Source organism: Euprymna scolopes, chromosome 26, assembly GCF_053919585.1.
Source record: "Euprymna scolopes isolate OS-2025 chromosome 26, ASM5391958v1, whole genome shotgun sequence".
NCBI classification, from domain to species: domain Eukaryota; kingdom Metazoa; phylum Mollusca; class Cephalopoda; order Sepiida; family Sepiolidae; genus Euprymna; species Euprymna scolopes.
The window spans coordinates 72297698-72316351 of record NC_136507.1 but is presented as its reverse complement, the minus strand read 5'-3'; the positions used below and the strand labels follow the sequence as shown (position 1 = coordinate 72316351).

General features: G+C 33.7%; 1 protein-coding gene across 1 annotated transcript in view; it reads right to left on the bottom strand.

Moving 5' to 3' along the window:
• Nucleotides 1-7902, bottom strand: part of LOC145248172 (dipeptidyl peptidase 2-like) — a 39292-nt gene extending 31390 nt beyond the window's left edge. The window contains exon 1 of the mRNA XM_080110010.1: nt 7357-7902. Within this exon, the coding sequence (XP_079966136.1) occupies nt 7357-7528 (172 nt within the window). The 5' untranslated portion in view covers nt 7529-7902. The remainder of the gene's footprint in view (nt 1-7356) is intronic.
• Between the last annotated feature and the right edge of the window lie 10752 nt (nt 7903-18654).

Below are 18654 nucleotides of genomic sequence, written 5' to 3'. Positions count from 1 at the left end.
AAAAAAAAAAAAAAAAATCACAAAATATATATGCCTATGAATATTAAAAAGATTTATTTATTAAATAATTTACAAATCTATAGCAATAAGTAATTACACAACATTTTTATTTCGTTTCAGTTTTATTCAGCTTATTGATTAGTGTCTTTTTTTGTTTTTTTTATTTTGCTTTACTTTCCGACAGTTTCTGTTTTTATATAAAACTATATTTGGACTCCCATTTTGTTTCTTTCAACAAGACATGCGAACATCGCCAGTTCTGGTTGCAGATGACCAAAATGTTGCCTCAAAATTCCTGATAAGTGCGACAACATCTCGGACTGAGACATGCAAATCACTAAGAGTCATACGAGGGAACTTCTGAAAATTCCTTGCAAAAAGTTTGCCTTTCTATTTACTTGCCTCCCCATGAGGGCAAAGTGAGACACAAAACATCTAGCTCCCAAAAAGGGGCACTCTGGATTTCAACAAAAACAAGCCAAACATGCGGGGGTCCCCCTTCATGAGTGAACAATTTGGGGGCAATTTTACCCCTATAATGCCCCCTAGGAGCAGGAGGGGGGCAACCAGTGTTATCCCGGAAAATCCATTCTGGCAAAAATTTATTTTCACCATGACTAATGTTTGTGCAAAATTTAAAAAAAAAATCCAAGGCAAAGTGCAAAGAAACAAATGGACAAACAATTTTCGGGCAATTTTACCCCTATAATGGCCCTCGTCTTGAGGACGCACCCTGCTTTGACAAACTTCTGGGACTGACTTTCACTCCTGACCTATAATGTAAGATCTACATCAGATCCATTGCCAAAAATCATTCGTAAAATGGTGAAATCCTCAGTTCCAACAAAGATTACATCACAAACGCACATGTCGAATTTTATCTGATTAAATCCAGTTATTAAGGGAATATTTTCCCCGCCTAGTACTTTTGCAGAAAGGTATTAAAATGGAACTCAATACCTCTGTAGTTTTTTCCCTAAAAGGGGATCTTGTATTGATACCGCATTGGAAAACAGTGTGGCCTTCATTGAACATTTCAGGTTTATTGCGATGATTTAATCACAAATCTTGTAAACGCAAATTCTTCCCTGCCTCAATCTAGAAAGACATGATGTGTGTCCCTGTTCAGATATCTTTCCTTTCAAGAGCATTATTGAACCTTTCAACTTCATGATAGAAATCATGCAAGATTTCAGTTCCCAGTAATTTTTTCGACAGAAATGGATGTAGTCTTCATTTCAAGGGATCTTTATCCGCTTATTCAGAAAAAAAAGCATTTTGGAACTCATGTTTTCTGTGGATGAATGCCTTTGTTGGGAGCTTGAATTAATTTCCAGTCAGGAACTTCACATTTCTTGTAAGAATTTTTCAACCACTACAGCAATAAAAATAATCACTATTCACCCAAATTCTTGATTTTCCTCAGTCAAGAAGACAATACCTCATTGGTATGCAAAAGTGCATCGCTTATGCAAGCAGACATAATCGAGAAATCCATTCAAGGTGTCTTAGCGTTTGTGAATTTTGTGTCTTTTAAGGTCTATCTCCTATGTGAATTTTCCTTGCAATTCTATCAGTATGTTTTTTTTTTTTTTTTAAAAATTTTCAAGTGTTGTATAGCCGGAGGTTATATTTAGAGACAATGGGTATATATACAATTTGATGAGGGGAGAAATAAAAGAGAGAGACATTTATACATGTGAATGTTTCTTCTTAACACATGTTTTTAGAGAGGAGGGATCGGTTCTTACGACACAAGGGGGGACTGTCATTACTTCTTGATAGATTAGGAGACACATTTCTGAAGATGGAGAGACATTTCTGAAGATGGAGAGACACATTACTTAAGGATGGGGTTTATACACAAAGTTCATTATAAAGATGAGTGGAACAAAGTTCATCATTTAGCTGAGAGGACACAATGTTCATATAAAGGATGTTTCACATTACCTTTAATTGTTGAAGAATGACACAACACGAAGACGCAGTTACAAAATATGTTCTTTTATTACATTCGGCCGGTTGCAATCATGATGACATCCAGGAATTCAAAAGTCGACTACATGATTAAAACTCTCTAACCCTTCGCTTCCAAAAGGGGGACTGCCTTCTCTGACGATGTCAGCTCTCTCTCTAACTCTCCTTGTCCGTCTAAAACTAGGAAACTATATTGAGAATTCATTTCTCAGCCATGACGTCATACGCATGTCCAAAACCGTGACTAAACTCACGTGGCTTACACATACGTAATTCTAACATGTCTGCAGACAAGAATTCTTACTAACCTATTTTTTCGACTAACTTATTTTTCAATATGTTTTTAATTTTCTATTGTTCGCTTTCTAGATGACCTTATTTTAATTCCGTTTTCATAAAAAGAATTGAATAATTAAATTCCTTTTCGAACAACATATCTAAACTATTTTATGTGAAAACTAATCAATGGATAATTCTACATTCCATTTTCCGAATCCATTTCTGAAACTAGCTTACCAAGTTCAACTCTCGGTCTATCCCATCTCATTTTTACTTATTTAATGTTTTTCTTACTTACTCTTTCTTGTAACACAAGTTTTTGACAGATTTTTGGGCCTACAAAGGAAAGAGGATCATGTCGTGCTCTTCGTATTCGTTTTAGCATAAGCTTCAGCACTACTTATATTTCACACTTACAAATCTTTGCCAACTAATCTCTAGCCCTTGTCCCATTGCCATAATGGTCCTGGATATGACCTAAAACTATATCCGATGGTGAGGCCCCACCTTGCGGGCCTTGGGGAGTGTGGAGCCACCCTTTAATTGCCATTGCTCCCAGGTCCAGTACCTGTTAGGGTCCCAACTATAGGTTAAATAAAATCAGACTTAAAAAACAAATATACTTCATTAAAAATCGTTCCTCAAAATAACTAGATTCGGCATTAAATAACCTGAAAAAGGTTGATATGCCGTAAAACAAAAACAACCAACCAACCATTGCCATAATGTTGTATCTCTGTGCCTGATTTACAAGTATTTTAATGGAATGTGCTCTGATGAACTAACTGCATTTGTCCCCCCTCGATGTATACACCTCCTGACAAACCTGCTTAGCAACAAAATCACACCCCTTCACTGTTGAGGTTCCTAAATGCCAGAAAGCTTTCTACTCTAATAATTTCTTCCCTTGAACAGCTAAACTTTGGAATTCTCTTCCGATTGTACTGATATGCAGAAGTTTAAATGTAACATAAACCAACATCTTGTTCAAACTTCCCTAAGCAGATTCACACCAAACTGATTCTTGTTGGCCTAAAGACCCAATGGCAAAGGCAACTACCTCGTTAATAGTTTTATTAAGAGTAAGAATAAGTTCAGCTTAACTTTCTATTGTTACGGTATGTCTTGTTTATTAAATTGTTAGGTGAAAGTAGTACAGAAAGTATGTTATTATTTAGTAACTCATTCTTAATATGAGGAAGGCGGTGGCTTTGTTAACTATTCTGTACTTTAACCCAAGAATTAAATAAACATAAGATACTGTAAAAATTAACGTGCGATAGAAATGGACTTTATGAACAAGTACTCTGTACTTTACTTTCACCTAATTATTTCATAAAGATACCATAAAAAAACTGAATTTAACTTGAAAATCTTATCTAAAAAATAAATAAATAAATAAATAAGTCTGTTAACTACAGAAGTTAAAAAAAAAAAAATTTCGTCAATGTCAAGATTCTTTCCAACTCCAAAAAAACCTTTACAATAACGACTTTAATTGATTTTCAAGGGTGCTGAAAACCTATACAACATTTAAAAGTGACGCAGAGAAATAGTTTTCATGATTTTATAAATTTTTGTCTGTCAAATAATTTACGCTGCTGAAATACACATTTGCCATATATTTTTTTTAATTTTTGAAATCTCAACTTTATAATATATAAAAATCGATAGAACATTAACTCTATAATAATATGTACGAAATCTGCAAAAATTAAAATATCATATTTAAGCGTACTTTACGACCGGGCTTTGTCGGGCGTTCGTGCTAACTTAGATAAATACTTGGTACTCATGCATTTATTGATCCGTGCTGAAATAATAACGTTATTATTTTAAAAGCCATTCTTAACATGGGGAGGGAAGGGTGTTTTGTACCTATTTCGTATTTTAACCTTACAATTGAAAAAAAAAATTTTTTTAAATTAAACTTGGAAATACGATTTAAAAAATAGCGCGGATCAATAAGTGCATTAGCGCCAAATACTTTTGCAGTTTTACCCCCCCCCCAAAAAAAATAAATACAATAAAGCACTTCTACAGTTTATCGCCGAAAATTCTCAGGCACCTGTTGCTAAAATCAGAGAGAGAAATCAGTATCTTAAACTTAAACCGAAGTAGGAAATAAATAACAAAAATAAATATAAAATTGTTTTGTTAAAATTATATTTTATTGGTGCTTCTACACTTTATTGCCGAAATTAGAGACGCCATTTTATTTCACGCACCTGCTGTGCAAATGTGAGACACCCTTATTTTAAACTATGGCCGAAGCATGAAATAAATAAAAAAATTAAACTTCAGGAAAGAACTATGGGAAAAAGTGAATAAATTACTGAAAACAAAAACATTTACTGTATAAAAATTTATCAAAATATAATTGAAAAACATTTATTGAAAAGTCTGCGTAAGAAAATATAATTTTAATAAAACAATTTTGTAATGAAAGCAACATTGGATTTTTATGAAATAGTTTGTTGGTTTTTTTCGAACAAATAAATAATTTTAAACATGTTATTGAAGAATTTGTTGTTAACACTTCAAACCTGCTTTAATTCAATAACATGCTTAAAATGATTTATTTGTTCGAAAAAACTATTTTATAAAATTTCAATGTTGGTTTCATTACAATATTATATTAAAATTATAGGTAAATATCTGTCGTGGGGGCAAGATAAAATAAGCACGCGTCATTTCTAGCATGAGCGACAGAAGAAAAGAAAGGACAGTGGACGAATAACCACACCTAAAAGGCAAGGCCAGTTGACCTACTTATGTCTCCTTTCCCCAGCATCCTCGCTGTTAGAGGAAATATACATAAAAATTAATCTTTTACGATTAAAAGCTAAATGATTTTCTTTTTGTTTCAGACGGAATGAATTAAAATACAATTCTCAAACTTCTAAACTAAGTTTGATTTGTAAAGATTTCATCTGGAATTAATGACCTTCATTTATTCATTTTCCGAGAGCGACGTCACTTGTAACACACTGTCTCCACAAAGAAAGCGCCTCTCGGCCAAAAAAGTCAAGCCGGCAAGGGGGCTACGAGTCCCCAAATTTGGAGATCCACTCACTTGCCGAAGGATCTCATGCGGTAGCAGCAGCGGTCAGGAAACACCCCAGACTCCAGAACCAGAGCCGACGCAGCAACAGCAGTAATTTAAAGAGCCCTTTTCAGGGCTAGGTTCCTACGAAAGACCTACCACTTTGTTTACTCTGTTAGCACCTCCTGCCTGCAGCCTCCAGCTTCCTGCCTGCAGCTTCCTGCATCTCCTGCCTGCAGCCTCAGCTTCCTGCACTTGCATCTCCCGCCTGCTACCTCGCTTGCGCCTTGCACCCCTGGCCCGCTACCTCGCTTGCGCCTTGCACCCCTGGCCCGCTACCTCGCTTGCGCCTTGCACCTCTGGCCCGCTACCTCGCTCGCACGTTGTTCCTCTGGTCCGCAATCTGGCTCCCTACCGGTCGTCCGTTCTTAAACACCGATCCCTCCGTTCTCAGTGTCGTCCATTCCTAAACACTGATCCCTCCGTTCTCAGTGTCGTCCGTTCTTAAACACTGATCCCTTCGTTCTCAGTGTCGTCCGTTCCTTAACACTGACCCCCCCCCCCTCTCTCAGTGTCCACCATTCGTTCCGGATCGCCCTGACGCCCAGCTGACCATTCCATACCCAGCGAGCACCCTCTGAACCACACTACGTCCAGAATACCAGTCCGAACCTCCAGACCTTGCCTCCAGTGACGTGCGACCTTCCAGGCGACCAGCACCCAGATTGAACGATTTTTGCTTCTTCTATTCAAAATAAAAGGCGAACCCTCGTCTTTAACCAAACAACCTTTGTCTGTCATTCTTCTTTGCCTTGATGCTGTTTACCTTTTGTCTGTGTCTATTTTATTAGTTGTTGGGTCGATTGTCTCCGGACGACCGGCCCCGGCAACATATCCAGATACGCTACTACAGAACACCGACCACTCTAATTTGTTTTTTTATAGGTAATTGAGGTCGCTGACAACGAATCTGATAGTCAAACTTGGGGCAAATTTACCGTTTTCATGGTATTAACCCCCAAACCCACGAATAACTTTCCACCATTTTGCAGCTTCCGTGTGCGCCGCAGCATGAACGACGGCTTGCTTCACCTAGCAAACTACCTTCTCACATGGTGTACCAATCAAAAAATTACGGAATGACATTTTTTTAATGACTTACAGTTAAAGAAAAGTACAACAAATTGGGGGACTTTTTTTTTCTTTTTTTTTTTTTTTTTTGTCTCGCGTAGTTTTTAATGTGGTTTACAAAAACATAAGCACCAAACATCTTTATGTTTTTCATTCTTTTTTTGCGGGAGAGTGATTCAATTATAGGACTTATGTGGCTTAATAGGTGCTTTTGCAGTTTAGTTAAACATTTTTCCGTAAGTAACTCACCGACATTTACCAATTAGAACACTATTTAACATTTTCCGAAGATTTTACTGTGTACATTGGGGGCGTGAGCGGGGGGGGGGCGGACGTGATGTTGGGGCGCGCGCGCCCCAACATCACATCCGCCCCCCCCCCGCTCGCGCTCCTAATGTACACATTAAAATCTTCGGAAAATGTCAAATGGTGTTCTAATTGGTAAACGTCGGTGCGTTACTTTTTGAAAATTTGAAAATTCTGTTCCCGGTAAAAAAAAAACAAAAAACAGATAAATTAACCACCCCCTACTCCAAAATTAGAAAATTCTATGTCCTGGAAAAAAAAAAATCCCCTCTCCCCAACGTAGTTTCCTTGGTGAAGCCGTCGTTTATGCTACAGCGTGCATATGCGCGTAAACGGAAGCTGCAAAATGGTGGAAAGTAGTTCGCGAGTTCAGGAGTAAATACCATGCAAATGGTAAATTTGCCCCAAGTTTGACTATCAGATTCGTTGTCAGCGACCTCAATTACCAATATATAAAAAACAAATTAGAGTGGTCGGTGTTCTGTAGTAGCGTATCTGGATATTTACCAACATTTTTCTACAATTTATTATCATAAAAAAAAAAAAAAAAAAAAAAAAAGTAGGTTTAATTCAAAACAAGCACCCTGATCTTTGATAAAATGAGTAAAATTGCTGACCTTGTATTAAATATCTTTCTTTGAATGTTTGGTTTCCGAATCTGGCGAAATTAAAATGATCCACATATTGGTCGATGTAGCCGACTTTGTAAGGCACGGAATGTTCGCTTTTCGTCGTTGGAAGATGAGCACACAACAAACACACAAATACCGAAAAGACAAGATACGACATTGCGAGACGAATGGTGACGAGAACAAAGAAAAATATTAAAATCAATCTGGTCTGTGGTTTTTGTTGTTGTCTTCCTCTAAATCAGTGCACACGGCACGGCATCAACTCGTGTTTTAAATGGGACGCCGATTGAACTCACATGATCGCCCAACAACAATTGCACGTGACACCAGTTCCTTATTTTTACTGCGTCAATACAAGTTCAACTGAGATAAGTTGAACAATAATCGATTAAATTGATTTATTTTGTAAGTTGATATGTTATTGTACAGCGAGCTAATTCCATAGGTTGTAAAATTCCAGCAGAGTAAAGGGCCGATAACTGCGGAGAAACTTAGGGCCGTAAAGGGACTAAACCTATACAGCACTCTTAATAGCGAGGTCTTTATTTTATAATTTTTTTATTTTTTTGTAATCCGGCGCAAGTCCAAAATTCACCCTACGTTAAAAAGAAGAAGAAGAAGAAAAAAATGCAAAAAATGTTTTAGGATGTATGTACGTACTCGTACAAAAATGTCATATTCCCCAAATCATATTAATTGATCAAGTAGTTTTTTTTTTTATAAAGATAATCATTTTCTTTTTTTTTACCATTTTTACCAATTTTAATAGTAAATCGTAACCATTACAAAGCTAATTTTGATCTCTGTAGTTCGAATTAAGTTGTCTCACTTTATTTATTAAATATGGCGGAGCGATATGCACGATCCTTGCTTCCCGATAAAATTTACTTTTTTAGTTAAAAAAATACTTAATTTACGTGATTTTTTGGAAAATGATATTTTTGATTTGTGACGGGTAGTACCCGTCACGGGTACGTATATATATATATATATATATATATATATATATATATATATATATATATATATATATATATCATATATTCACGGGTACGTATATCATTCATATATATATATATATATATATAAGTTTGGTGGTTAAATTTTAAATTCTGAAAAAAAAAAAAACAACATATAGACACATATATTCGAATTAAGAGCAAATGAAATGCGGTTAGCAACATGTTCAGCTGTGAATAGACACTTATTTTGTTTTTCAGCACAAATATTGAAAATAGTTTTTTGAGTGGTTGTTGATAATTATATGGAGATAATTATAAAAAGAGAGAGTTTGATACAACCTGCGCAGTCCATTATCGGAAGGAGTAACAATGTCCTCCGGGAAATTAACATAACCCTTTCCATATATTCCTTTTGTCAAACAATAAATTCTTAATTCGAATATATGTGTCTATATGTTGTTTTTTCAGAATTTAAAATTTAACCACCAAACTTATATATTGCTCTATTCTTAAATATTGAGCTTTTCCTTTTTGGCTAGGATCACCCTGAAATTGTTACTTCAAGTAATCTCTATCAGGATTTTCATCTGAATTCTATCAGTGTCTTATCTCACTTATATATATATATATATATATATATATATATATATTGGGTAAAAGTCCAGATTTCAAGCTAGGAATATAAATGTAATTGAGAATAGGAAGATGGTGTATAAGTTAAGTCCCCATTCATATATATATATATATATATATATATATATATATATATATATATATATATATGTTTAAATTTCAACATTATTTCTCATTGTTAACGGTGGGGTGGCTGAATGGATTGCTAATGGAGTCAGAGATGGTTTCGTTGCCAGGTTCAAATTTATCGACCAGTGTTAATCATAACACCCTGAACTGATGATTCCTGAAAGGATGAAACACTAGTGTCTGTAGGTATTTAATAATTATTATAGTAAATAATTATGTCAGCCCTTTTAAGAAACTCGTTTCTTATCATTGATCACTTTTCGGTTGACATAAAGTCGGTCAATTTAGCTTGCATGCGCAAATCATCATATAATGATTTGATCACTATGACAGATGTTAAAAACATTTAAAAATAAATGTTTAAATTTCAACAATATTTCTTGCGGTTAATGGTGGCTGAATGGATTTGGTCCTTGCTAATGAAGTCAGAGATGGCTTCATTGCTGGGTTCGAATCTATCGACTGGTGTTAATTGTGACACCCTGCACTGATGATTCCCAAAAGGATGAAATACTAGTGTCTGTAGGTATTTAATAATTATTATAATAAATAATACACTATATTTTTTCAATTAATATTAATTTTTTTACCCACAGATACTAATGTTTCATGCTTACACAATCATCAGTGAAGGAAGTGATAATTGATGCTGGTCGTGGGATTCGAACCCAGTCAACAAAACCAATGTTGGCTTACAGGCTAGTGTTCTTTTCCTCGACTATTAAGAATGAACATTTAAATAATAATAAGAAGGGAATTAAGTTACTTATGAAGCCATGTAAACGAGATTGTCATAGTTAGACAACTATTAGAGTATTCTAACAAACAGGATGTTTGCGAATGATGCACGCAGCTAATTTGCGACCTTATTCTCAATTCACAAATAGGATTCAACTTTAATTTTACTTAAAGGGGCTTATAGCTATCATATTTTTTGTCAATAAATATCAATAACTATTTTTATACCTACAGACACTAGCGTTTCATGCTTACGCAATCATCAGTGTAAGAAGTGATAATTACTGCTGGTCGCGAAACTAAGTAAACAAAGCCAGTCTTGGCTTTGCAGGCTAGTGTTTGTCTCCTCACATTAAAATAGAATTTCAATAAAAAAAAATTTAAATAATTTATTCAAAAGAATATCTTTAATCGTAAACTGAAAATGTCATTGTTAATTCATATTAATCGATTGGATTTTTATAAAAAAAACAAAAAACAAAAAAAAAAAAAACTTTAGAAGTAGAAAGGCTTCATTTGTGATAAAAGTATGACAAATTTATGTTAGACTGTCCAGGTAATTTTTACTATAGACAACAAAACGAAAAAGTGTGAAAAAACAAACAATTATATAACAAATAAATATTATCAAAGGCAAGATAAGTTACTCTTCTACCTAGGTTGATAAGTTTTTGATGTTTTAACTTATTTTAAAGCAGTTATTTAGTTAAAAAAAAAAACAACAATAACAAGTAATGTCGAGTGTACAAATAAAAATGGCGCACATGAGATACTGGTAAAAACACTCAATAAATGTCACAGTAACATTCATAGAGTGGGTTTGTACCAGTATTTTGTTAAGTTTTCGGTATTTGAGCGACTATCCACACTCCAAAAATGTGACACTCTCATGTGGGTCATTTTTTTTCTGGTGCTTCTACAAAATTGGAGCAAGATTTTCGGAAATCATAAAACTGAATTTCACATAAAAACAATGGGATCTACGTATTCAGCGTATTTTTATATCCAAAAATTACCAAAATTGATAAGGTAGAAAATTTTTTATTAAAGAAAATAAAAAATAGAATTTGATGAAAATGATCGTAAAACACAGGAAGGTTTAACAGGGAGGTAATTTTCCGTTCGAATTAAACAAAGATGGCGGCATTTTTTCACCTGCTAACGCGATTAAAGTTTTTTTGTTTAATAATTCAATAATATTCAGGTAATTTCGACTGCATAATTTGGAAGCTACCATTGTAACTTATTAGAATTGACAAAAAATCAGTTGAAACCATTTTTTTTTTATCTGAAAACTCCATTTATCGACAACAAAATCTCGTCCCAATAATGCAGAAGCACCTTTTTTCTTGTTCTCACGTAACACTCGACACTACTTGCTTTTTGTACTGTTCTATTTTGAAAAAGAGGAGACAAAGGTTACGTTTACAATGAAAAACAATGACTCATGCTCACAATTAAGACTGACTTTCTCTGTTTATTTATTTATTTATTTATTTATTTATTAATAATAACTAATCACTAAGAACTTTAAACTTCAATTTATTTATCGTCCACATCACATGAGTCATAAAAATGTTGATAACTTCTTACACCTTCTTTTTCTTCTTTTGTGTGTAAAAATAAATAAATAAATAAATAAATAAATAATTTTCAAAAAAAAACGGTTTTAACCAATAAAATAAGCATTAGTCGTTGAAACATACAGGCTTTTCTGTTTCAGTTATAATATATTTTATGGATTCTTCTTTGTTGTTCCTCAGTTTCAAAATTAACAGAGATTAGATCATTCCTGTAATGATCAGGTCCCTGTTGATTGCAATGGGATGCTAGTTCTGTGCAGTTCCAGGTGGTCCACTCTCCCAGGCTTTGTGAAGGGGTTAGTTTATTGCTAATCGCCTGAGACGGCCTTGCCGGGAAAAACCAACGGAGCTGCCCAGGCACTTTTTGCGGACTTCTCACTCCCACTTTTCAACCCTGATGTCTAAGTTCTTGTAATGGGAAAAAACTAAAAACCTTCTTAGTTATTGAAATGAAATTTGAAATATTGAATTTCAAGTGAAACCAATGCTATCTACTGAATGTCGCAGTAATGAAAATATCCAATAATTAAATTTAATCTTGGTTTTCATTCAAACTTTTTGATAACATTGATTCTTAATCTAATCATTTATTATTCTAAAATAAATAAATAAATAAATAAATAAATAAATAAAAACCGGTGCATGTACAGAATTACCTCTATATTAAAAAATAACAATACAAAATAAAGAGAACTTTGTATGATGACCCGTGACAAAATGAAAATAGCATGTTCTAAAAATCACACAAATTGATCAAGTAAATAAGAAAATCAAATTTTATGGCTAACCAAAGAATAACTATCTTGCGACGGCATCTTGAAAGCAGTCGCAAAAAAAAGGGGGAGATAACTCAACACAATTCAAACTTGCAAGATTATTGTTGTAATGCCAATGAACAGTATTAGTAACAGGAGTCAAGCTACATCTGTTCTATCCTTAGTCAGTGAAGGAGAGATTATTCTAGACTGCAACAATTTAAACTTTTGTTCCAATTCAGAGTTATCTTTTTGAGGGAGTTTGATATTCTCTACATTAAAACTTGACGTTGTGTCTAACTCTGTTATTGTGGCAAGGCAAAGAGATAAAGATTGGAATAGGAATTAAACCAAGTTGTTGTTGTTGTTATTATTATTATTTTTTATTTATTTATTTTATTTATTTATTTATTTTATTTATTTATTTTTTATTTATTTATTTTTATTTTTGTACCCACTAGTTCTCAAACAGGTCATCATCAGAGATTACTCACTGACAACAACAGGTGGTATTTCCTGGAGTCTAGGTGACTGTAAGTCTCCTCAGATTTCTAACATTTTCCACTTCTTTTGAAGAAACTTTGAAAATGACTTTGCATTATCGCAACAGTTGCTTGCTATTGACTTTTCGCTAGCAATGACCATTAGTCTCCACTGGAAGTTGGCTGACAACAAACCCCTTCAAGGTCCCAGCCCTTTTTGCACTCATCCAGTGAAGTTTTGGTTAGTGCTTTCTTTTCTTGGGCTTTCCATCCTTCTTGACTCTTCCCGACTATTTGGTGAAGTCCCAGTCGATGCTGACACTACAATTTTTTTTCATGGGGGGGGGGGGGGGGGGCGGTTAGTTAATTTACAACTTTGTGGTTTCAGTTTTCTTGGTTCTATGTGGTGTTTGTCTTTTTATTTTATTTTTGTTGCAGTTTCTATGTAGCTGGTTAGCATTTCTAACTCATGTGGATTATTATTAGTAACTCACTTGGAGTTTTCACACAGTTTAACATCAAAAATTTCTCTTGAAAACAGCCTGTGGTGTTCTCTGGAGTGTAAGTGACAACAAGTCTCCCCAGATTTCCAGTACTCACCACCTCTTTTGATAACCTTTGCAAATTAGTTTGCATTATCACAATAGCCATTTACCATTGATTTATCATTGATAGCAACCATTGGTCAACACTGGAATTTGAGTGGCAATAAGCCTCCTCAAGGTTCCAGTGTCCTTTGCATTCATCCAGTGGCGGTCTGGTTAGTGCTTTCTCTCCTCAGTCTTTCCATCCTTCTTACTCCTTCTCAATTATTTGATCCGGTGCCAGTTTATGGTGACACTACAATTTTTTTTTTGGGGGGGGGGCGGAGAGCAAGGTGATTAATTTACAATTATACAGTTTCAGTTTTCATGATTCTATGTGGTGTTTCTTTGTGTTTTACATCTGCAGCAGTTCCTATATGTCTGGTTTGTGCGTGTAACTGACGTGTGTTAGTCTCCGCACTCAAGGGCTTTCCTTAATATTTCAGCAATTTTCATTATTGTTTATCCATTGTATCTTCTCAACCATCCCTCTGATTCCAATCTCTCTCATTTTTTTTCAAAGTTTTTCAGGATTGCTCCTATTACTCATATCAGTGGTGTTATCTGGACTTCCTTAGGATCCTGGGTATGACCTTAAACTATATCCGATGGTGAAGCCCCAGCTTGCGAGCTTTGGGGAGTGTGAAGGCACTCTTTAATTGCCATTGCTCCCAGGTCCACTCTGACTCGGAGTGGTAGTACCTGTTAGGATCCCTACTATGGGTTGAATAAAAACCGACTTGGAAAAAAAAACATATTCTATTAAAAAATGTTTTCTTCAAAATCACTGGATTCGGCATTAAATAACCTGAAAAACAAAAACCAACCAACAATCCATATCGCTTGGAGATTTCTGGCCAGTACTGTGCATTTGCTCTGCTTCTCGGTCTCCTTGATACTCACTCTGTGGTCTGTTGGAACAGTGAAATCTATGATCTGGTAGGACGTTTCCTTCTTTTTAACTATTATAACATCTGGTCTTCTTGTTTGGATAGGATTCTCTGATGTCCATTTTCAAGTACAACTGTCGGTTTGTGCTTGCACGATTTGTCTGAATGTTCAAGATGCAGTTGTCTGCATGATTCTTAGTCCCTTCATCAATTGACCGTGTTTATTTTTATATTCTCTTTGGGATAGTTTGCTGTATTCACTTATTATATGGCTTATTGTTTTTTCTCTTTGTCCACAGTCTACATTTGCTGTATTTTTGTGTCTTGTCAATTCTTGCTTTGATGTGGTTGCTTCTAATCACGTTATCTTGTGTGATTGTTATTAGGGATTCAGTTTCTCTGTTTTTGTTTCCTTTTTTGTAGCCAAATGTCTAAATGTTTATGCTATCTCATCTTTTGTCATCCTTATGAATCATTCATGTAGCTGTTTCTCTTCCTATTTTTCTTTTCTCGTCTTATTCCTTGCCTCTTTTTTTTCTTGTCTTGTTCATTTTGTCAGTGTCTCTTGCTGCTGTAATTATTCTTTCCATGTTCTGCATTGTGGATTTTTCTAATTCGTTTTTTGTGCCATTTAAACAGTCTTCTAGACAAACCAGTACTCTCCCTCCATCTTTCCTTTTCACATCATCTTTTGGGTATAGTGCATTGTGCATATTCATGAGTTTCCTAGTTTTCTGGCCAAGCTGTTTTAGTTCTTCTTTGGTCCAACTTATAAATAGTCTGGTGTGTTACTAGTGATATTGCCTATGTTTGTATACCTTTTATTAGGTTTTTATTATATAGTTTAGTTTTGAAAAGTTTTCTTGTCCTTCTGAGGTATTCTTTTCCAATTTTCTCTTTCATTTCTGTTGCTTTAACGGTGTCTACTCCAAGGACTCCCAGATATCTGTAGCTGACATGTTCACCTAGTGCTCTCATCTCTGTTTGGTTGGGTAGTTCCATTCCTTCCATTGCCTCCAGGTTTCCTTTTCTCATAATCAGCAATGCACACTTCCATGCCGAATTCCATTTGGATATCCTGACTGAAAATTCTGGTTGTGTTTATTAGCGTCTCTAGCTTCTGGGTTTTTGCAAACAGTTTCAAGTCATCCATGTACATTAGGTGGTTCATTCTTTCATCTTTATTAATGAATTTGTATTCAGGTTTTCACTTTCTTAGTATGTTATTAAGGCGCATCATGGCTATGATAAACAGTAGTAGTGATAGGGAATCACCTTGGAAGATACCTCTTTGTACTTTAATCTCAGTATGTATTGTCCATCAGCTGTCAGTTTAAGTCTACATGTACTTTTTTCATTTTCAATTAAATTGATAATCTTGCCCGGTATTTTGGTATATTCTCAGACGTCATCGTCATCATTGTTATTGTTGTTGTTGTTCTTCTTCTTCTTATTATTATTATTATTAACAACAACAACAATAGTAGCCAGAGACATACAGAGGGGGTATTAAGAGTGCCCAAACACCTGCTCCTTTTACTCCTGTTTTAAAAGTGCCCTTTTCAGAGGAATGTAATATAGACCTGTGCCTTACTGAGACAGTGTTCATTACTATGTTTTTGCCGGGGTTTTTTTTACACTTGAGCACCTTCCTTGAAAAGTTCTTTGTATGTCACTAGCAGCAGCAATACTACTACTACTACTACTACTACTATTATAATAATAATAATAATGCATTTTTCACATTTGTTTTTTTCTCATATCTTTTACTTATCGTAATCTTCACTTTGTGTTTTCCGAATTTGTCATTTCACCTGGTTTCTTCTTTTAAGTATTTCAGTTCCACTTTGACACGGACCACCACAGATGAGGGTACGGCGACAAAAAAAAAAAAAAATTTTTTTTATAAAGAAAAAATATTATGCCCGTGGATTTTTATGAGCAGTTTACCTCATTGAATTTTGATCCTTCATTTTAATCACAGTGAATTGCAAGGGTCAAACTTTAACGGTATGTAACCATTTAAAAAAAAAATTTATTAAAATAAATTCGTTCTTTTTCATTATTGTAGTGAAATTCGAAAATTGAAATATTGACTTTCAAGTGAAACCAATAGTATCTACTGAATTGTCGTGAGATAATAATGAAAATATCCAAAAATTATGAAAAACGTTAAGATAGAAAATAAATTATTAATGAAAATAGTCTTTGAAAAAATAAATTTAGGTAAAATTGGCACAGATAAAAAAAATGTCATCGGTAAAAATGGCACACAGAAAAAATATAGATGAAAATCTCACAATGAGTTCAAAAATACATCAAGGGAAAGCATTAAGAGGTTTATCAAATTAAATATATATATATATATATATATATATATATATATATATGTATGTATATATTATGTATGTATATATTATATATATATATTATATATATGTATATATTATATATATATATTATATATATGTATATATTATATATATATATATATTATATATATATATATATTATATATATATATATATTATATATATATATATATATATTATATATATATATATTATATATATATATATATTATATATATATATATATATATATATATATATATATATATATATATATATTATATATATATATATATATATATATATATTATATATATATATATTATATATATATATATATTATATATATATATATATAGATATATATATATATATATATATATATATATTATATATATATATATTATATATATATATATATTATATATATATATATATAGATATATATATATATATATATATATAGATATATATATATATATATATATATAGATATATATATATATATATATATATATATATATATATATTACGTATATATAAAAGTGAACGTGTCTGTCTGTATGTCTGTGTACATTTTCCTACGCAATAACTCTGTCAATTTTATGTCTACAGACTCGAAATTTGATATACAGGGTACTGAGATTTGGGAAAATCTTTGTGATCCGATTTCGCCCCAAAATTTGGCTGTTAAGGGGTCAAAGTTCAACGATTTGACCTTTGAGAACTCTACCAAACTCCTCCGACAATTTTGGGTCTTAAACTTGAAATTTTAGATATATGTTACTTGGACATGGATCTAACTTAAAGTTAAAAAAAAAATGGACCTTTTTTCTTTTTTGCCTAACATACACCTTCACACACCCGGGCAACGCCGGGCCGAAATGCTAGTATATCTATAATAGTGAAAGTGTCTGTGTGTGTGTGTGTGTGTGTGTGTCTGTGTGTCTACATTTCCCTATGCAATAACTCTGTCAATTTTAAGTCTACAGACTCAAAATTTGATATACAGGGTACTGAAATTTGGGAAAATCTATGTGATCGGTTTTGGGCCAGAAATTTGGCTGTTAAGGGATCAAAGTTTAACGATTTGACCTTTGAGAACTCTACCAAACTCCTCCGACAATTTGGGGTCTAACTACTTGAAATTTTAGATATTCATTCCCTGGATATGGATCTAACTTAATGACTTGATGTGAGCCCCAAACAATAAAGTTTAAGGGGTATAATAGTGGTCAAATTTTAAAAAAATTGACCGCTTTTTTTTTTTTTGTTCAACATACACTTCCAAACACCTGGGCAACGCCGGGCGTAAATGCTAGTATATCTATAAAAGTGAACGTGTCTGTGTATCTGTGTGTCTACATTTCCCTACGCAATAACTCTGTCAATTTTAAGTCTAGAGACTCGAAATTTGATATACAGGGTACTGAGATTTGGGAAAATCTATATGATCAGTTTTCGGCCAAAAATTTGGCGATTAAGGGGTCAAAGTTCAACGATTTGACCTTTGAGGACTCTACCAAACTCAGCCGACAATTTTGGGTCTAACTACTTGAAATTTTAGATATAGGTTCCTGGGACATGGATTAAACTTAATAACTTGATTTGAGCCCAAAACAATAAATTTTAAGGGGTCATAATAGAGGTCAAAGTTAAAAAAATTGACCGTTTTTTTTTGTTTTTTTTTGTTTTGCTCAACATACACCTCTAAATACCCGGGCAACACCGGGCACCCATGCTAGAATATCTGTAAAAGTGAACGTGTCTGTGTATCTGTGTGTGTGTGTGTGTGTGTGTCTGTGTGTGTGTACATTTTCCTACGCAATAAATTTGTCAATTTTAAGTCTACAGACTCGAAATTTGATATACAGGGTACTGAGATTTGGGAAAACCTTTTTGATCGGTTTTTGGCAAGAAATTTGGCTGTTAAGGGGTCAAAGTTTAACGATTTGACTTTTGAGAACTCTACCAAACTCCTCCGACAATTTTGGGTCTAAACACTTGAAATTTTAGATATAGATTCCTTGGACATGGATCTAACTTAATAACTTGATTTGAGCCCAAAACAATAAATTTTAAGGGGTCATAATAGGGGTCAAAGTTAAAAAAATTTAACGCTTTTATTTTTTTTGCTCAACATACACCTCCAAACACCCGGGCAATACCGGGCTGA